This window comes from Carcharhinus amblyrhynchos, chromosome 3 (genome assembly GCF_965287045.1).
Source record: "Carcharhinus amblyrhynchos chromosome 3, sCarAmb.v2.hapA, whole genome shotgun sequence".
Classification (NCBI taxonomy): domain Eukaryota; kingdom Metazoa; phylum Chordata; class Chondrichthyes; order Carcharhiniformes; family Carcharhinidae; genus Carcharhinus; species Carcharhinus amblyrhynchos.
Window position 1 is genome coordinate 59938748 of NC_137326.1, and position 22337 is coordinate 59961084.

The 22337-nt window shown below is 44.5% G+C and overlaps 1 protein-coding gene across 5 annotated transcripts in view; it reads right to left on the reverse strand.

The window, feature by feature from the left end:
- The window catches only part of dock3 (dedicator of cytokinesis 3), a 965674-nt gene that overhangs the window by 550108 nt on the left and 393229 nt on the right, over nucleotides 1–22337 (reverse strand). For all 5 annotated transcript variants that reach the window (XM_080184500.1, XM_080184509.1, XM_080184492.1 and 2 more), the window contains exon 7: nucleotides 22065–22149. In XM_080184500.1, coding sequence (XP_080040626.1) covers nucleotides 22065–22149 — 85 coding nt within the window. The remainder of the gene's footprint in view (nucleotides 1–22064; nucleotides 22150–22337) is intronic.

Below are 22337 nucleotides of genomic sequence, written 5' to 3' on the forward strand. Positions count from 1 at the left end.
GAGCATCACATTCATGTGATGTTAACCTCACGTAAGATACTTACTGGATCCTTGTGTGACGACAAGGAGGTGTGTCAAAATCTTTGATGGAAGAGTATGCTAAGTGAATTTGTAATCCTTATTGCTTGCAAGACAACATTATGTGAGGGCTTTTCAGTCCTAGCTGTAATTGTATCTCCTAAATGGCACAAGAGCTGCCAATTATGAGATCATTTAACTGTCTACTGTAATTATTCGTTAAGGTACATATATATCTGCATCATGTTTTTTGGCTGTGTTTGCACTGTTGTGTCAACTTTCATTTTCCACAGTGAACTCATACAGGTTCACCACTGGCCTTTCCAGAGAATATGGGTTGGTGAATCTTGAGGGTTGAAGATGCATGTCTGAATGTGGAATTTGCTGTCAATGTGGCCGGTTGTAAATTCCTTTCAATGCAATGGCATGCCATAACGAACTGGCGGAATGTGCCCATCTCCAGTTGCCTGTACCTTACTTCCCTGGAATCCTCTTGTTATCAATGTGTCACGTGCATGTCTTCCACATTGTGCTTGTTTGATGGCATCATCACGTGGAAGTTGACCCTTATGTCTCTCGTCAAGTTCCTGGCGCTCCTGCTCTTCATTGTCCCAGGAGCTCTGACTTTCTTCCATTTATCCCTTTGTCAAGGAATCCTCCCTTTGAAGTGCCAAGCTGTGAAGGGCACAACAGATAACTACAATGTGGGAGACCCTCTCTGGTGAGTACTGTAGGGATCTACCTGAGCATACCAAACCGTGGAAGTGCATCTTCAGGATCTCAATGGTCTGCTTGATTATGGATTATATGGAGGCACAGAGGCAGTCTGAGGACAATGCTCAAGTGTCATGAGTCATCATTTGAGTTAGTACTCCTTATCACCAAGCAGTGATCCTTGTATTTGTTGAGGCCCTTCGAATATGTGAGGCACCTAGAGGTGACGCAGGATCTATCAGTCATGGCAACTCCCAGAGTACCTGATACTGACACACATTATGTGCATCCAATGAGTACGCAGCAGTTGAACATAATGGAATAGAGGCCCTTCTGGTGGATGAACATCAGTGACTGATGCCATGGAGTCCTCAAAGCCACATGTGCAGTCAATTGCACCCTACATTCTACGGAAGCTTGAGATAGCTGCAGTATCGTTAAATCTGGCAGGCTGACTATCTTAATCAAGTGTGAACCTCACACAGAATCATAGAATTGTACAGTGCAGCAGGAGGCCATTTGGCTTTTTGAGCCTGCACCGACAACAATTCCACCCAAGCCCTATTGCTGTAACCCCATATATCTACCCTGCTAATCCATCTGACACTGAGGGGCAATTTAGCATGGCCAATCCAACTAACCTGCACATCTTTGGATTGTGAGAGGAAACTTGAGCACTCGCGCAGACACAGAGACACAGAATGACAACTGTTACTGTCGTGGGGATCCATCACATCCTCGAGGAAGTCTGTGAGATGCTGCATAATTCCTCTGCAGATCTCTGGAATAAGCTGCAGGCAAGAAAATTTGAGTGTAGCAGTGACCTTCAGGGCCACAGGCAGGGAATATCCTCCCACTCGATGGGGCATTAGATCTTCCTGCAGTGTGGCAGGTGTAATCCATCATCTCTCTGGACAAGTGCAACATAGTCTCTTACACAACTGCAGAAAGCAGGGCCTTGGATGAATGAGTCACCTCTGGCTCTTATTGGGGCTCCTGGATGCGAACCTCAGTTGGGGCCTTCTCCCAAAGCTGTGCTCAATAAAATCTTCTCAAGGAATTCTTCCACTTTTATCTCAGGTCTGCTTTCATTTCGAAGTTTTGAGCAGAAGCAGATTAAGGATGCTCCATAAAATGGAGCCCCTAATTCATCCCTGGGTTTCTCCCATACATAGACACCAATCCCTCCTTTTCAAATTCTTTTCCAGTTTTGATTTCTGACTGCCGTGATTTCAACTTGACAAGATGGTGGTGCTCAGATTTTCTTATGAGACCAGCTTCAGCCCTCTGTCCATGCCTGTTACTATTCATCAATTTTCCTGAAATCCCATGGTATGCAGGTAGAGATTCTTCCCTTTATTCTCCAGCTTCCCTCATAAATTCTGGATCCCATAATCATTGTGGTTGACAATCCAACCTCCCTTCTGAACCCATAACTGTAAATATCCCAATGTCAGCTGTGGGCCTCATCCCTTCCCATCCTGGAGCCATGTGTATGGTTACAAGTAAGACAGAACTCACCTCCCCCAGGAAGGTATCACACACCCTTCCATTTGTATTATGTTTTCCCCCTTTACAGGCTGCAGTTTCCTCTCCTCACCCTGATCATTCCATCTTCAGCTTAGTACCAAGACACGCGTTACCGTGGCCAGCAATATTAAGACAATGACTACAGCCTGCACACCAAGCTGTGCCTTATCCCATTTGAACACATAGCCACTGCTCTTCCCTGGAGTGGGACAATATGTGAGTCCTGCATGACCATGTAGAAAGGCCCGCAAAGGCTGACTTCAGTTTGGCACTTGACTATTTGGCCCCAGACGAGGGACTGTGACCTTCTTTTTGCCCTTACGTGCAATTCTTCCCCCCTCCCACCTACGAGTCTCTATGCAAATCTACCCTCTTCTGCCAAATGAACATAATCCCACTTCATATTTCTGAGTCTCCCACCTCCATTTTTTGTAGCTCTGTTCCCATTCTACCCCCTAGTGTGTCTACGTTTCATGTTGGGCTCTAGCTCTCCCACCCTTGGCCTCCCTTCTGCCTGCCATCATTTCCCACCCACATTCTCAATCTCACCTTTGCCCATTATCTTCTGTGTTCCAACTTCCACAGTTCCAACTTTGCCCATTGCCGTGTGTCTCCTGCTGCACCTCCCACCACCCCCCCCCCTCCCCCCAACCCCAAGATAACTCCCTCTCAGACAGCAGAGGAAGATGGTGAAGAGCCAAATCTACATCCCAACAGTATTGTGTTGCATGGACTTTGTTGAGAGTCTGGAGTGGCACTGCTACAGGTAGGATTTCAGTGTTGCTTCAGTATCTTGAAGTCACATATAAAGTGAGGGTTGACAGTTGCATTCCATTTATATCCAAACATATTCCAGACTGGTCCAATTTCCTGCTGATGTGGCATGTAATTGGGATTAGTTACGTGATTCTGGTGAGCACTCATGACATAATGCATGCAAATGACATTGCTGCCATGGACTGGGAATCCCATCATCTGGCCACCATGAAAGGGGTGAGGGCACATTTCAAAACCGTTTTCCTATTTTTCCGATTTTTGGACTCTCTCTAGATTTTCAGACCCCAACTGCAACCAAATCCACTGAGGGCTACATGGGAAAATTCCATCCAATGTAATCCTGACTGCTGTTGGAGATAGTTGCTTGCTACTGGCATTTGGCAGGGACAGCCCAATTTGCTGGCTACTACGTTGTGGGCGGAGGCCCCTGGCTGCTGAGTCACCTGGTGGAGTCCCCTGGCTGTTGCGTCATCAGGTGGAGGCTGCAGACTGATGCAGGAGGAGGCCACAGGCTGCGGCGTTGAGAATTGTGACTGCAGACTGTTGTGGGTAGAAGAGACTGGCTGTGGGTGGAGGCTGCTGGCTGTTGTGAGATCACAGGCCACTGGATTCTTGCAGATGTCCATTTGACTTAGGGCTTGTACGCTCGATGCTCTTGAAACATGCCATTGACACTGTCGTCTGCTGCCTTGAGGCCCACTTCTGGAAGCTTAGTGGTTGGTGACCACCACCTACCAGCTCTTAATTGGCAAGATGCCAGAGCAGGAGGGCTTTTGCCACCCACTTCGTCATAGAAATCAAGGAAACCCTACAGTACAGAAAGAGGCCATTTGGCCCATCGAGTCAGCACCGACCATAATCCCAGCCAGGGCATACCCCAATATCCCTACATATTTACCTACTAATCCCTCTAATTTACGCATCTCAGGGGACAAAGGGAAATTTTAGCATGGCCAATCAACCTAACCCACACATCTTTGGACTGTGGGAGGAAACCAGAGCACCTGGAGGAAACCCACGCAGACATGAGGAGAATGTGCAAACTCTATACAAACAATGACCCAAGCCAGGAATTGAACCCAGGTCTGTGAACCTGGAGCTGTGAAGCAGTAGTGCTAACCTCTGTGCTACCATGCTGCTCGCTTCTTGTTCTATTCCACATCCCTGAGTTCTAAAAAATCCCAGTCTGGACTCAGAAATGGTGACCATGAAACTACCATTTTGTTGTTAAAAACCTATGTGATTCATTGATGCACTTCCGGTAAGGAAGTCTGCTGTCCTTACCCAGTCTAACCTGTATGCAACTCCAAACTTAAAGCAATATGATTGACTTTTAATTCCTCTCTGAAATGGTCCAGCAGGGTTCTGAGTTATTTCAAACAAAATTAAGGAATGGCAATCAATCCTGGCCTTGGCAGAAACACCCACAACCTGTGAATGACTAAATAGAACACAATGAGGTGCATCACTGTTGGAATGGGTTAACAGACCTTCCAAGTAAGTCCTAATTTGATATCAGTTATTCAACTGAGGTCACTGATATACAAAGACACAGATAGCACTGGGTTGTGACGGAGAATTATGCGGGCGATTTTGTCAAAAGTGCTGAATTCATGAGAAAACTGGTGTATATCACGACTGCTTTTTCAGTGCAACTTGAGACTCGAATCTCTCACACTCCGTGCAATGCAGAGGTCACAACTGTGAATCTCATTAAAAGCTCAGTGTGGGGGGCAGGACCTATTCACACCAGAGTCCGACAGTTCTGGGCTACTGCTTGGGGGCCTGATTGCAGCCCCCACAAGCGTTCCTGGGCCAGCCCACCCCCCTGCACCTGTCCTGGAGCGCCCTAATTCCAGCCCATGGCCCCCGCACTCCCCCTGCCCCCCCCACTCTCAATCATGGTGATGCCCCCAGATTGCTGGCCTCCCTCCAGCTCCCACCTATCCCAATGCAAAGTGGCAGAACATAAAAACATAAGAAATAGGAGCAGGAGTAGGCCATCTAGCCCTTCGAGCCTGCCCCGCCATTCAATAAGATCATGGCTGATCTGTCCTGGCTCAGTTCCACTTTCCTGCCCTCTCCCCATAACCCTTAATCCCCTCTCTTATCAAGCACCCATCAACCTGCTTCTTAAAAATATTTAGCGAGGCAGCCTCCACCAGCCAGACCCCCCCACCCCCACTCTTTGACCCTGTCACCAGGTGCCCCCCCAAGACCCTGCCTGACACCCAGTGGGCAGTGCCAATGTGCCCCCTAGGCATGGTTATTTTGCACTGATTTCCCCCCCTTCACTCCAGCGGGTTTTTCCACTAGTTCCCCGCAAGCGGGAGCTGCTCTCAACCCTACCAGAGTGAAATGCTCCTAGTGGGGTGGGAGTCGCTATCAGGCCCAGAGAATTCTATGCCAGGCCTAATTCTTGGAAATTCTTGAGGGGCTGAAAATAGATAAGTCCCCTGGTCCGGATGGGATCTACCCTAGGATTCTCTGGGAGGCTAGAGAGGTGATTGCAGAGCCTCTGGCTCAGATCTTCAGGTCGTCATTGGTCTCTGGTGTAGTCCCGGAGGATTGGAGGATAGCGAATGTTGTCCCATTGTTTAAGAAGGGGAACAGAGACTTTGCCGGGAATTATAGACCGGTGAGTCTTACTTCTGTTGTGGGCAAGGTTTTAGAAAAAATTATTAGGGATAGGATTTATAGTTATTTGGAGTGTAATGAATTGATTAGAAATAGTCAGCATGGTTTTGTAGCGGGTAGGTCGTGCCTTACTAACCTTATTGAGTTTTTTGAGAAGGTGACCAAAGAGGTGGATGGGGGCAAGGCAGTTGACGTGGTATACATGGATTTTAGTAAGGCGTTCGATAAGGTTCACCATGGTAGGCTTCTGCAGAAAATGCAGATGTATGGGATTGTGGGTAATCTAGGAAGTTGGATCAGGAATTGGCTATCAGATAGGAGACAGAGGGTGGTGGTGGATGGTAAATATTCATCATGGAGTACAGTTACGAGTGGTGTGCCTCAGGGATCTGTTTTGGGGCCACTGTTGTTTGTAATTTTTATTAATGATCTGGATGAGGGTATAGTTGGGTGGATTAGTAAATTTGCTGATGACACCAAAATTGGAGGTGTGGTAGATTGTGAGGAAGGGTGTCATAGTCTGCAGGGAGACTTAGATAGGTTGCAGAGCTGGGCCGAGAGGTGGCGGATGGAATTTAACGCGGAGAAGTGTGAGGTAATTCACTTTGGTAGGAGCAACAGATGTGTCGAGTATAGGGCTAACGGGAGGACTTTGAATAGTGTGGATGAACAGAGGGATCTAGGTGTGTGTGTACATAGATCCCTGAAAGTTGGGAATCAAGTAGATAAGGTTGTTAAGAAGGCGTACGGTGTCTTGGCGTTTATTGGTAGGGGGATTGAATTTAGGAGTCGCAGTGTAATGTTGCAACTGTACACTACTCTAGTGCGGCTGCACTTGGAGTACTGTGTGCAGTTCTGGTCCCCGCATTACAAGAAGGATGTGGAGGCGTTGGAGAGGGTGCAGAGGAGGTTTACTAGGATGTTGCCTGGTATGGTGGGGAGGTCCTATGAGGAGAGACTGAGGGATTTAGGGTTGTTTTCGTTGGAAAGAAGGCGGCTAAGAGGGGATCTTATTGAAACATATAAGATGATTAGAGGTTTAGATAGGGTGGATAGTGATAGCCTTTTTCCTCGGATGGAGAAAGCTAGCACGAGGGGGCATGGCTTTAAATTAAGGGGGGGTAGCTACAGGACGGATGTCAGGGGTAGGTTCTTTACCCAGCGGGTGGTGAGGGATTGGAATGCCCTGCCTGCTGCGGTTGTAAATGCGTCTAGTTTGGGGGCGTTTAAGAGATCTCTGGATAGGTTTATGGACGAAAAGGGATTGGTATAGGCTAGTGGGTCATTGTTTTTGTAACTGGTCGGCGCAACATCGTGGGCCGAAGGGCCTGTTCTGCGCTGTAATGTTCTATGTTCTATGTTCTATGTTCTAATAATGACATTTAAAATACATTTTAAAAAGACTTAAATTGCTTATGTCTCTTCCTGCCGGTTTCCAGAGCAGTCCTGACTGGCTGTGGGAGACACGCAAGTATTGGGAACACATGCGCGAATCCCATGAAATGGATGATACGCGATTCTCCTATCCCAATGCGCCAAAAACGTCGGGATGGGAGAATTGGGTCCTGTATGTGGAGTTGGATTAAAGAAATAAAGATAGTAGCAGAACTCGTGTCTCTTTTACTGAACTGTAACCAAGAGGTTCAATTGTGGTCGCGGAGGATGGCGGTTGGTGCCAAATAAAGGGCTGCAAGTTACGACTTTTTAAAAGAAAAAAAAACTGCTCAAATTCTAAATCAACAAAGCAGCAAGTGGGAGACAACAAAATGTTTGAACCCAGAGTAAAAGTGTCAGAATACAACTATCCACCATTATTTTCAGACACTGAACCTTATGAGCAATGTTGGAATGAAGTTATCATGTAACTGGTTTGGGGAAAAAGAAAACAAAGAATAGCCTTGGCTCTTTCTGTACCATACAAGTAAAATTAGAAGCAAAGTATTTTCTGAATTGGAATTGGAACATTTGGACTCAGAGGAGGGTCTGGATAATTTATTAATCTTTATGGAGAAGATTTATCAAAAGGATGACTTAATTGCATATGAAGCCTGGTCAAATTTCGGTTAGAACATAGAACATTACAGCGCGGAACAGGCCCTTCGGCCCACAATGTTGCGCCGACCAGTCTTATTTTTAAAAAAAAACACTGACCCTCTAATCTGAACCAATCCCTTTTCGTCCATAAACCTATCCACCAATCTCTTAAACGCCCCCAAACTAGGCGCATTTACAACTGCAGCAGGCAGGGCATTCCAGTCCCTCACCACCCTCTCGGTAAAGAACCTGCCCCTGACATCCGTCCTATAACTACCCCCCCTTAATTTAAAGCCATGCCCCCTCGTGCTAGATTTCTCCATCCGAGGAAACAGGCTATCACCATCCACCCTATCTAAACCTCTAATCATCTTATATGTTTCTATAAGATCCCCTCTTAGCCGCCTTCTTTCCAGTGAAAACAACCCCAAATCCCTCAGTCTCTCCTCATAGGACCTCCCCTGCATACCAGGCAACATCCTGGTAAACCTCCTCTGCACCCTCTCCAAAGCCTCCACATCCTTCCTGTAATGTGGGGACCAGAACTGCACACAGTACTCCAAGTGCGGCCGCACCAGAGTTGTGTACAGTTGCAACATGACGCTGCAACTCCTAAATTCAATCCCCCTACCAATAAACGCCAAGACACCGTACGCCTTCTTAACAACCTTATCTACTTGATTCCCAACTTTCAGGGATCTATGTACACATACACCTAGATCCCTCTGCTCCTCCACTCTATTCAAAGTCCTCCCGTTAGCCCTATACTCAACACATCTGTTATTCCTACCGAAATGGATTACCTCACACTTCTCCGCATTAAACTCCATCCGCCACCTTGCGGCCCAGCTCTGCAACCTATCCAAGTCACCCTGCAAACTTCGACACCCTTCCTCACAATCTACCACACCTCCGACTTTGGTGTCATCAGCAAACTTACTAATCCACCCAACTATACCCTCATCCAGATCATTAATAAAGATTACAAACAGCAGTGGCCCCAAAACAGATCCCTGAGGCACACCACTCGTAACCGAACTCCATGATGAATAATTACCATCAACCACCACCCTCTGTCTCCTATCTGCTAACCAATTCCTGATCCAAGTACCTAAATTACCACCAATCCCATACATCTGCATTTTCTGCAGAAGCATACCATGGTGAACCTTATCAAACGCCTTACTAAAATCCATATATACCACATCTACTGCCTTACCCCTATCCACCTCTTTGGTCACCTTCTCAAAGAACTCAATAAGGTTAGTAAGGCACGACCTTCCCGCTACAAAACCATGCTGACTATCTCTAATCAATTCATTACTCTCCAAATAACTATAAATCCTATCCCTAATAATTCTTTCTAAAACCTTGCCCACTACAGAAGTAAGACTCACTGGTCTGTAATTCCCAGGGAAGTCTCTGCTCCCCTTCTTAAACAATGGGACAACATTCGCTGTCCTCCAATCTTCCGGTACTATACCAGAGACCAACGACGACCTGAAGATCAGAGCCAGTGGCTCTGCAATCACCTCTCTTGCCTCCCATAGAATCCTAGGGTAAATCCCGTCTGGACCAGGGGACTTATCTATTTTCAACCCATCTAGAATATCCAACACATCCTCTGTATCAACTACAATACTTTCTATTTTACACCCCTTCACCCCAGTGACCTCCTCAGCTACATTCATATCGTCCTGCGTGAACACCGAAGAGAAATAATGGTTCAATGCCTCTCCAATCTCTTCCGGTTCCACACACAACTTCCCCCTACTGTCTGTAACTGGCCCTAATCTTGCCCTAACCAACCTTCTGTTCTTGACATACCTATAGAACGCCTTAGGATTCTCCTTAATCCTATCAGCCAAAGTCATCTCATGCCCTCTTCTAGCCCTTCTTAACTCCCTCTTCAACTCCCTCCTAGCCAATCTAAAGCTTTCTACTGCACTACCCGAGCCCTCAAGCCTCATCCGAACATAAGCCTCCTTCTTCTTCCTAACCAACAAATCAACTTTTTTTGTGCACCACGGTTCCCTAGCCCTACCAATTCCTCCTTGCCTGACAGGGACATACCTATCACAGACCCACAGTAGCTGCTCCTTGAAAAAACTCCACATTTCAGACGTTCCTAGTCCCTGTAATCTCCTAGTCCAATCAATGCTTCCTAATTCTCTCCTAATGGCCTCATAATTACCCTTCCCCCAGCTAAAACTACTGACCCGAGGTTCATGCCTATCCCTTTCCATCACTAAGGTGAACGTAACCGAATTGTGGTCACTATCACCAAAAAGCACACCAACTTCCAAGTCTAGCACCTGGTCTGGCTCATTTCCCAGCACCAAGTCCAATATAGCCTCACCTCTAGTTGGCCTATCTACATATTGAGTCAAAAAACCTTCCTGCACACTTTGAACAAAAACTGACCCCTCTAACGAGCTAGAGCTATAGCAATTCCAATCAATGTTAGTAAAGTTAAAATCCCCCATAACAATTACCCTATTACTTTCACTCCTAACCAGGATCGTCTCTGCAATCCTTTCCTCAACCTCTCTAGAACTTTTTGGAGGTCTATAAAAGACTCCCAACAGGGTGACCTCTCCTCTCCTATTTCTAATTTCTGCCCATACTACCTCAACAGACAAGTCCTCATTAAACTTCCTCTCTGACACTGTGATATAGTCCTTGACCAATAATGCTACTCCACCCCCCCTTCTACCTCCTTCTCTACTCCAACTAAAGCACTTGTACCCTGGCACCTGCAACATCCATTCCTGACCCTGCCCTATCCACGTCTCTGAAATGGCCACAACATCAAAGTCCCAGGTACTGGTCCACGCTGCAAGTTCATCCACTTTATTGCGAATACTCCTCGCGTTAAAGTATATACATTTCAAACCTCGCTCCGCCCCACCCCCACAATGCCATGCAATGCCGTCCCCTTCTATGCCCCCCTCACTTTCACCCCCTCTACCCAGGATCCCACCCCCCCTCTGAATCAGTTTAAACCACTCCGCATAGCCTTCACAAATTTACCCCCCAGGATATTTGTTCCCCTCTGGTTCAGATGTATACCATCACTCTTATAGAGATCCCATCTTCCCCAGAATGAGCCCCAATTGCTCAATTAATTAAACCCCTCCCTCCTGCACCATCCCCTCAGCCACAAGTTCAAACTTTCCCTCTCCCTATTCCTCTCTAAACTATCCCGTGGCACAGGCAAGAGTCCAGAGATAACCACTCTGTTTGACTTGGCCTTTAGTTTCCATCCCAACTCCATGAAACTCTGCTTAATATCCCCTTCCCTTAGCCTCCCTATGTCATGTGGCCCCACATGAATTATAACTTGGGGTTGATCACCCTCTCCCCTAAGAGTCTTGAATATCCTCTCTGACACATCCCGGACCCCAGCCCCTGGTAGGCAACACACCAGCCCTGAATCCCTACCCTTACTACCAACTCTCCTATCCGTCCCTTTAACTGTAGAGTCCCCAATCACGAGGCCCAATCTCTTGCATCCCCTAGACACCTGAGCTTTTACAATAGGCTCACCCCCAGAGTCCTGCTCCCTTTGGCTATCCCCAGTTGATGCTTCCTCAACTGTAGCCTCCAGGACCGAAAACCTATTTTGGAGGGGAACAGCCCCAGGGGATTCTCCTCCCACATGCTTCTTTCCCCTCCTCTTGACATTGACCCAAGACTGATTACTAGGAGTGACTATTTCCTTAAAACTCCTATCAATGTCTCTCTCTGCCTCACGAATTATGCGGAGCTCATCTAATACCTCCTCCAGCTCCTTAACACGCTCCTCCAGAAGCTTCAATCTAAGACACTTCCTACAAGTAAAATCCCCTGAAACACTACTGGAGTCCCTCACCACATACATCCCACAGGAGATGCAGCACACTGCCCGAACTGCCATCCTTGAAACAGGTAACAGCAAAAAAAAGTAAAAAATATTAAAAAAAACTTCCCCACACTTATAATTAGGTTAGAGGAGGTGGGAGGGTGGGATTCTCTACTAGTGTAGAGAATCGGGTATCCTCTCTGGACTAATTTATAGGGTTAGAGGCCAGAAAAAAAAACTACAACTACCGGTCGACGCCCTAGTGACGACTTGGCTTTGGAAATCAGAGAATATCTCTATTGAAGAGTATATGATGGAATTTAATAGACCATATATAAGGCTGTAAAAAGATAGGCTGGAAATTCCAGTCTGTATTGGTATTTAAGTTACTGGAATGTGCTAAAGTTACAAATATGGATAGGCTCCTGGTTTTGACAGGAGTAAAATTTACAGGCAAAGATACCTTAAATGATCACATTTTTTAGGAAATATTCTATCCCCACAGCTTTTATGACACAAATGGGTCAGTCATGATAAAACAAACCATGGCAGATACGCTTAACAGAATGGCAAGATCATACAGGCACAAGCTGGCTATCGGAATATGACAGAAATTATGAGGACAGAAACCCCTTCAATATCCATAGCTGGAGCAAGGATATGGAGAGTGGTAATGGAAAAATTAACCCCAGAAATGCCCAGGATATGATTAATCGGTGTGACTCTAAATTTCATTATGTTTTTAGCAATCCAAAAGATCAAATAGAGCGTTTGAAGTTACACACGAGATGGAAGAATCGGAAGAAAAAGATAGTGACCAGAAAGAAGGCATTGTCTTAATAATGGGAAGTTTTACTCCTGTAATAAAATGTTTTGGTTGCAGAGTCCTTTAAAATTGTGCTGTATTGGACAGTGGTTGTATGTCTACTGTGTGTGGAATTGACTGGTTAAAGTGTTACCTGGACACTTTAAATGAGGAAAATTAGAATAAGGTTAAAGAATTTGAAAGTTCCACAAGTTTCAGATTTGGGAATGATAATACCCTAAAGTCACTGAAAAGAGTGGTGATCCCTTGCAATATTGCCAGAGTGAATCATTTCATGAGCACAGACGTTGTATCAAGTGAGATACTTTTGCTTCTGAGTAAGCTGTCGATGAAAAATGCACACATGAAACTGGAAATAGAAAATGATAAGGCAACACTTTTTGGAAAAATGCTGGACTTACAATTTACACAATCAGGACACTATTGTATTCCGTTAACAAAAAATAATCTTTTGGATAAAGGGGTTAAGGAAGTGTTATTAACAGCCGGAAATGGGAGTTTAGCTGATAAAAAGCTAATTGTATTGAAGTTGCATCTGCAATTTGCGCATCCATCTCCTCGTAGGCTGCCACTTTTATTAAAGGATTCAGGTGTAAAAGTTGAGGACAGAACAAGTCAGTGATAGGTGTGGTGTTTGCAGAAAGTACAGAAATACACCATCAGATGAATGTGAATCTTCCTTCAGAAACATATTGCCTTGACAGGATGACCTTTTCATTGGGATTCTTCACTTCCACAAACTTTCCGAGTCCCACAGGATAGTAACTTTATCTTTGGCCAGAGATTTTAACAAGATTGTGGCCATGGACTTTAAGATTTGGGATAGAACAAACAATTTATTTCGCACTTTGTAGACTTAGTGACCAAATTTAGTCAATCAACCGTTGTACGTAGTAAAGAGAGTGATCCTTGATCAGATCATGGAAAATGGATAGGAATGGGGACCCCGGCAAAGTTCCTCACAGGCAATAGGAGGTGGAATTTGCTATTGATGAGTTTAGGGATATGTGTGAAAACATGAATATCATAGTCATGAATATGACTGTGGAAGGTCCATTTAGTAATGGGGCGTGTGAGAGAAACCATGTGGTTAGAAATCAGATGCTCTGGAAAATTTTGGCAGAAAAACAAAATTGCAAATTAAATTCAGCCTTAGCATGAGCAGTAAAAGCAAAGAATTCATGGCAGATAGTTGGGGGCTATAGTCCATATCAATTAGTATTTGGTAGAAATCCTAATATTCTGCCCATTTTGAATGACCAGCCTCCAGCTTGGGAAGGGACTACGATTAGCTCTGCCTTTGTTGAGCATATAAATACATTGCATGTAAGATTCACAGAGTTTTAAAGCATGATATACGGCCATCAAACACTGTTTTTCAGCAAGGAGACATAATATAAGAGTGACAATTTTAATGTATGGAAAATCCTAGGGAAGGTTATAGGCATAGATGGCAAAACAATTGTTTTCCAACATGGTGATCAGATTGTTAGGGTACATTGATCAAGAATAGTGTGTATAGATTATAAACTTGCAAATTTAGAAAGAGCAGACAAAACATGATGAGGAACCAGGATCGTCTGAAACTCACGTGTTAGAGAATTATGATGACCAGTTAGCTGTAATAGCAGGATAACTGATTTGATTTTGATTTGATTTATGATTGTTACATGCATTAACATACAGTGAAAAGTATTGTTTCTTGCATGCTTTACAGACAAACATATCATTCATCGAGAAGGAAATGAGAGAGTGCAGAATGTAGTGTTACAGTCATTGCTAGGGTGTAGAGAAAAATCAAAGTAATGCAAGATCAGTCCATTCAAAGGTCTGACAGCAGCAGGAAAGAAGCTGTTCTTGAGTCGGTTGGTATGTGACCTCAGACTTTTGCATCTTTTTCCTGACGGAAGAAGATGGAAGCAAGAGTGTCCGAGGTGCGTGGAGTCCTTAATTAGGCTGGCTACTTTGCTGAGGAAGAGTAGACAGAGTCAATGGATGGGAGGTTAGTTTGCATGATTGATTGGGCCACATTCACAACCTTTTGTAGTTCCTTGTGGTCTTGGGCAGAGCAGGAGCCATATCAAACTGTGATACAACCAGAAATAATGTTTTTGATGGTGCATCTGTAGAAGTTGGGAGAGTCGTAGCTGACATGCCAAATTTCCTTAGTTTTCTGAGAAAGTAGAGGCATTGGTGAGCTTTCTTAACTTTAGTATCGGCATGTGGGGAACAGGGCAGGTTACTGGTGATCTGGACAACTGAATTGGCTAGGAAGACAGCAAGACTGGACGTTAGTTTTGATGTCCCAGAATAGAATCCAAAAATTAATGATCCTGCAGTGGAAGGCATAATGAGAGCAAACAAAATGCTGGCCAAACTAAAAATGCAGGAGTGTTTTTTGAGGTTCCCATTTTTCGGTGATCTTAGGCATCTGAAACTCAGTTTATAGTGAAGCATCCTATGTCAACTTGTGTAACGAGTTTTCAAACGTGGGAGATTTTATAATTTGTTTTTAGGGAAAATGGAAGATGTTGCCCCCTTGTGTGAGAACCAAAGGAAGTAAGGGGAGCGGTTAAAAAGCACATTGGCCACTGAGACAGTAAGCCTTGCAAAGGGGCAATTATCATGGCCAATCAACCTAACCTTTACAAGTCCAGGCAAGTCATGGGGGTTACAGATAGTGCAACGTTAAACCCAGATCCCGGTTGAGGCTGTCCTCATGCGTGCGGAACTTGGCTATCAGTCTTTGCTCAGCGACTCTGCACTGTGTGTCATGAAGACCACCTTGGGGAATGCTTACCCGAAGATCAGAGACCGAATGTCCATGACCGCTGAAGTGTTCGCCAACAGGGAGAGAACAGTCTTGCTTGGTGATTGTCAAGCAATGTTCATTCATCCATTGTCACAGTGTCTGCATGGTCTCCCCAATGTACCATGCTTCGGGACATCCTTTCCTGCAGCGTATTAGGTAGACAACGTTGGCCGAGTTGCAAGAGTATGTGGCGTGTACCTGGTGGATGGTGTTCTCACGTGAGATGATGTCATTCACGTCGATGATCTGGCATGTCTTGCAGAGGTTGCTGTGGCAGGGTTGTGTGGTGTTGTGGTCACCGTTCTCCTGAAGGCTGGGTAGTTTGCTGCGAACAACGGTCCGTTTGAGGTTGCATGGCTGTTTGAAGGCAAGAAGTGGGGGTGTGGGGATGGCCCTGGCGAGATGTTCATCTTCATCAATGACGTGTTGAAGACTCCGGAGAAGACGTCGTAGCTTCTCCGCTCCAGGAAAGTACTGGGTGACAAAGGGTATTCTGTCCATCGTGTCCCGTGTTTGTCTTCTGAGGAGGTCGGTGCGGTTTTTTGCTGTGGCGCGTTGGAACTGTCGATCAATGAGTTGAGCGCCATATCCTGTTCTTATGAGGGCATCTTTCAGCGTCTGGAGGTGCCTGTCGCGATCCTCCTCATCTGAGCAGATCCTGTGTATATGCAGGGCTTGTCCATTGGGGATGGCTTCTTTAATGTGTTTAGGGTGGAAACTGGAGAAGTGAAGTATCGTGAGGTTATCTGTGGGCTTGCGGTACAGTGAGGTGCTGAAGTGACCGTCCTTGATGGAGATGCGTGTGTCCAAGAATGCCACCGTTTCCGGAGAATAGTCCATGGTGAGTCTGATGGTGGGATGGAACTTGTTGATGTCATCATATAGTCGTTTCAGTGATTGTTCACCATGAGTCCAAAGGAAGAAAATGTCATCAATGTATCTAGTGTATAGCATCGGTTGAAGGTTCTGTGCAGTGAAGAAGTCTTGTTCGAGCCTACGCATGAAGATGTTGGCATACTGAGGTGTGAATTTGGTCCCCATGGCTGTTCCGTGTGTCTGGATGAAAAACTGGTTGTTGAAGGTGAAGACATTGTGGTCCTTTTGCAGGTTAGCTGCAAAGACTTGCATTCTAATCAGTATTCTGTAATCTGTGTGTGTCTTTACATGCCTTTCTCAGATCAGAACCTTCCACACACCTGACGAAGGAACACCGTTTCTGAAAGCTTGTGGGATTACTATCAAATATACTGGTTGGACTTAAACCTGGTGTTGTGAGACTTCTTATTGTGTTTACCCCAGTCCAACGCTGGCATCTCTGCATCATGAGTGCATTGGCCATGCTAAATTCTTCCTCAGTGTACCCAAATGGGTGCCAAAGTGTGGCAACTAAGGAATTTTCACAGTGATCTCATTGTAATGTTTATGTAAGCCTACTTGTGACACTAATAAATAAACTTAAAAAAAACAGGTGCAAGCCTAATTTTTTACTTCTCAACTGGCGTGATGAGCCAGTAAGATTGCTATCCTGAGAATCTCAAGACACAGACTGAAATATCTCCAGCAATATGCTTGGAAACTTATAATTATTGCAACACTTAAGGATATGACTATATTGAAAACTTGAAAATTTATTGTAGTATATTAATACACATCCAACCCTTAGTCATGGTAAATGTAATATACAGAGCCATCTATTTTCTCATTCATTCGCTCTAGCACTGTACTTTTATCATTCAGGTAGCTGCCAGTAAATTCCCTTTGAATAAACCACAGCTGTCAATCAGGCTTTGAGTCTTTGTAAACATTGCAGTTCAGAACAATGGAGGTACTTAAGATGCACTCAGTTGTGAAGGAAAACGTAAGAAAAACATAGCCGAACGGAGGCTGAGTAGAAATTCATTAAGCTGTCAATGGAAGCACTACACTGTAAAAATTACAAATATTTTTAATGTATTAGAGAGGGTTTCAAAGGTTTCAGCTTGTTATGAAGGCTTAGGCTTCGAATAAAAGCTGTGTGAATACATTGAGGCTGCATTCATATCTGTGGAAAGTGGAACTCTCCCTCCCACCCCCCACACCCCCAAAGTGAAAATGACATCTCTTGGTCAGAGAACTTTAAAGGGGTCTGTTCACGCTTGTAGCTTCTGACAGAGAGAAAAATAAATCCCTGCTACAGAATGGAGTTTTACAGTGATTGAAAAACCTGACAGGTGACAAGGGGACATAAGAGATGAAGGTGACAAGGCGACTTCAAAATTTTGAGAGCTGACAAGCAAGAATGAAGATGTTGCTCAGAGAGCAGCCTTAAATCACCACGACAAGACTGATCTTCAGGTCTGCCAGAGTTAGAAGGAGCAGTCCAACCACAAAACCCACACCTCAGGGGAGTGTGACAAAGTTAACCCCTTACCCCAAGTCCGAGTCCACCCAACCCAGGAGGGACCCTTCTTCTATAGCCTGTCAAGCAGAGGGGTTAATGGCCAGTTGAAATTCTGCCTTGAACCCATTGGGGCTCAATGCACCAAGCCAGGATTTCACTGCCGGGGTATAAGGCCCACTAATCAGATGTAAATGGTAATTTGAATAATTTATTCAGTTCCATGCCATTTTCTGTCACGGTGCCAACAATGGTGGAAATTCAGCATTGGATAAAGTGGATTCAAAATTAGCTCAGTTGTAGGATACAGAAAGAGCTGTTCACAAGAATAGTGACATGGTGTAAATTATTGCGAGACTGGGGAAACACGATTCTCACTGGCGCTATCCAATTTCGTCATCCTTTGCCAGTTACAAAACAAGATTCCTGTTCAGAAAGGGTAGGAAACTCATTTAAATACATCTCAATAAATTTTATTACTTAATAAAGGGCTGCCTGTGACCTGACCCCCCCCCCCGACAGAATATTGAAACATCACCGATATAAGGACAGGAAACAGTGGACGGGATTTCAGCAGGGGCTCCGAATTAAGTGTAACGCACGGGGGAAGGGGGGGGGGGGCATGATTTTGCACAGTGTGGGGGATGACAGCCCCCAACGATTGTGCCATGGGTGGATAGTGGGAGACAGCCCTGATGATTATGGCCTGGGTAGTACAGCGCCGCCAACGATTATGGTGTATGGGAGGTGCTGGAGGAAGTTTTAATTCTCTGCTTATTGGGGTGCCCTTTAAAGATGGCAGCCCAATTTCTCTGGAACCAGCCTTGCTGTCTCTATCAGGCCCCGCCCTGCCAGACGGATGGTGTAAACCATGCCCCCAGGTTTTTTTTTGTCAGAACGCCAGAAAATCTGGTCTGAAAACTTAGCTGTGCATCTAGAGAGATACACGCTGCTTTTCAATCAGAGTCTGACACTGAAATTATGGGAAAATTCCCATGGTATGAATTTTTCATCTTGGCCACTACCGTCCATTTGATTTTTCCAATCTATATTTAGATTAAAATTTCCCATGATTATCACTGTACCTTTCTGACAAACTCCTATTTCTTCTTCCTTAATCTCCATCCTACCATAATTAATTAACAGAGCCATCCCATAGTCCCACAGTTTTTAAATCAGAACTTCTACCATACCTGATATGTGAATGTAGTGAAATGGTGTCACTACAATACAGTAAAATATTTTCTATCTTTACCTCCGTGTCGATACAGGGAAAAGAACACTTGCATAACCCTTGGTTTTTTGGGCATTTAAAGTTAATCTCAATTATTTACTGAAACCTGAAGAGCCTGGACATTTTTCCTTCACTCATGACTATAAGCTGCAACAACAATTTTCAGCACCTATTCTTTGATGAGCTTGTTGCTAAGGATGGAAGTTCCAGGGGAACCTATTAAAAGAAACACTAGAAATTTGATGGGAGAAGAGGGGCAATAAACAGGTGTGTTGAAAATGAGCCTCACCACTCTCAGAATCATACAATGCAGAAGAGGCCCTTCAGCCCATCGAGTCAGCACCGACACATTAGAAACACCTGATCTCCTACCTAATCCTATCTCTCAGCACTTGGCCCATAGCCCTGAATGTTATGATGTGCCAAGTGCTCATCCAGATACAACTCACATATACATCCAGAGGCGACTCACCTCTATCACCCTCCCAGACAGCACATTCCAGACCGTCACCACTCTCCCACCTAAAGCTCCTGCCCTTACCTTGGAAGTATGTCCCCTCATGACTGACTCTTCAACTAAGGGGATCAGCTGCTTCTTATTCACTCCATCCTTGCCCCCTATAATCTTGTACACTTCAATCAGGTTGCCCTCCATCTTCTATGCTCGAACGCAATCTCTCTTAACTTAAATATTCTATCCCAGGCAGCATCCTGGTGAATCTCCTATGCACCTCCTCCAGTGCAATCAGATCCCTTCAATGTGGTGACCAGAAATACACACAATACTCTAGCTGTGACCTCACCAAAGTTCTATACAACTCTAACATGACTTCCCTGCTTTTGTAATCAATGTCTCAGTTGACAAAGGCAACTGCCATTACAACATGCACTTCTGCTTTTAGAAATCTGAGGACAAACACGCCAAGGTCCCTTTGTTCCACGGAACTTCTTAGTGCCCCACCATTCAATAAGTACATTTTTTAACAAATTATTCCTTCCAAAGTGTATCACCTCACACTTTTCAGGGTTAAATTCCATCTGCCACTTATCTGCCCATTTGACCATTCTGTCTGTATCTTCTTGTAGCCCAAGACACTCTGCCTCACTGTTAACCACCCAGCAATTTCTGTGTCATCTGCAAATTTACTAACCTACCCTGCACAGTCATCAATGTCATTTATATAAGTGATGAATAATAGGGGACCCAACACAGATCCCTCTGGTATGGCACTGGACACTGGCTTTCAGTCACTAAAACAGTCTCCTGCCATCATTCTGCATCCTACAACTGAGCTAATTTTGAATCCACTTTATCAAATTATCCTGTATCCCATGTGAATTTACCTTCTTAACAAATCTCCCTTGTGGGACCTTGTCAAAGGCTTTGCTGAAATCCATATAAACCACATCAATGAGCGTAGGGAGTACCCTCATCTACACACCTAGTCCCCTCCTCAAAAGATTCAATCAAATTTGTTAGTCATGTCCTTCCCCTGATTAACCCATGCTGACTCTCTCTGATCAAGCTTTGCCTCTTCGAGTGGAGTTAGATGCCCTCCTTCAGAATTTTTTTTTAATAGTTCCCCTACCACTGGCGTGAGACTCACTGGTCTGTAGTTCCGTGGCTTATCTCTACAGCCCTTCTTAAATAGTGGAACCATATTTGTCCAGTTGTTTGGCACCTCCCCCATGGCCAGAGACAAATTGAAAATTTGGGTTAGAGCTCCTGCAATCTTCCCCCTTGCCTCCCATAGCAGCCTAGGGCACAATACATCTGGATCTGGAGATTTATCCACTTTTAAGGTTGCCAACACCTCCAATACCTTGTCGTTTCCTATGTTAATTTGCTCAAGAACCTCACAATCTCTCTCTTTGAATTCCATACTGTCGTCCTCATTTTCTTGGGTGAAGATGGATGTGTGTTAATCATTCAACACTCTACTAATATCCTTTGGCTCTACCCACAGATTGTTTCCTTGGTCCATAATGAGCCCTCCACTTTCCTTGGTTACCCTCTTCACAATGGTTCTGCTAACAAGAAAAATTTCAGCTGTCGTCTTCAAATAATGGGTTCACTGCTAGCAGAGGTAAGATGGCTAACTGGTGAGCGGAATTTTCTACTAATGGCAAAACAAACTGGAAAACCCTTTCTCAAAATCACATACGTATTTAATTTTGAACAGTAAAAAAACTATTTGTAACTGGTCCTTGAGCTTTGAGATCAGATCGGTCTGAATAGGCAAAGGCCTAATCACAAGCTCTACAGCAACTTCCATCATTTTGAAGTGGCGGGAGGCAGCCTGCCACTGCCCGGCAACAGGATCTTCTGGTCCTGTTGCTGTCAATGGGGCTTTTTATCTAATGCTGCAGGTTGCACGGTAAACACTGTTCTTAGGCATTAATATGAAGAACCAAAGCTTGATTTCATGTGTGGTAAATGTTCTGTTAGTGAAGAATAATGGGTTTAATACACAGTACCAACTTTACGTACAATAAATCAAGTTTACTATCATAAGTCTGCTCCATTTAACAAAAACTTTATATTCTGTGCATCTTTAATGGAACACTAGCTGCTATCTTGTGCCTTTAAGGAACAGTAATTTGACATCAATGGGTTTAATGCATCCCTTGCTGTGCTGAAGCTTGCTGTGGGGGTGCACCATTGGTGGAATCAGAAGAACCCGCTTGTGAGAGTGGTTGGAAACTTCAGAGCCATGGCTTAGTTTGTTAAAGCTCCTGCCTAGTAAACAAGCAGTTCTGAGTTCAAATCTCTGTCCATTTGGCCAATGATTGACTTTAAAACTGAATGGTCTAAAGAAAGCGTGGGCAAGCAAGCAATTAGCCATCATAAGGATAGGAATTATCAAAAAACCGTAAGTGATTGTAGTTGTGACAGAGCTGTTTGTCAAAAATTGCTGTAGGTAGAGAAAAAAGGGAAAGAAAATAAACTACAATCAGAATAGCCCAATATTGAAATTACTGGATAAGCCTCACAGTATCCAGCCAGCATACAATATTTCACATTTTCCCACTGACTTAAACCACTACTGAACCCTGCTTATACCATAGATATACATAGGTTATTTTTAGAACTCTTAAGGCTGCCATTGATAAAATGTAAACGGAAAGGCACACTTTCAACACCAGTTGAAATGTTATAATCATCTTGCTGAACAGGCAGAGGTGGTAAGTTGGAGCTTTGGCTTTCTGACATACAATTTCCATGCTGCACACAGCAACTGAACAACAGTGAACACTTACTAGTTTGTAGAGATCTGCCACGCTTAACTGTTCTGGATCAACCATTTCAAAGTCCTTTCTGGGAACTAGATCCATGCCCATCTGTCTGATGAATCAAAGAAAATTGTATCAGTGAACAAACTGTAAACAATGTGCATTTAGCCCAGGATTCTTTACGAGTTTCTGAGCACTAATGTATACCTTCTAGATGTTTTACGTGATATAATCTTGGATGGTATGGAACACAGAAAATAAAAACAGTGCAAACTGACTGTATTCTATCCTCTGTAACTT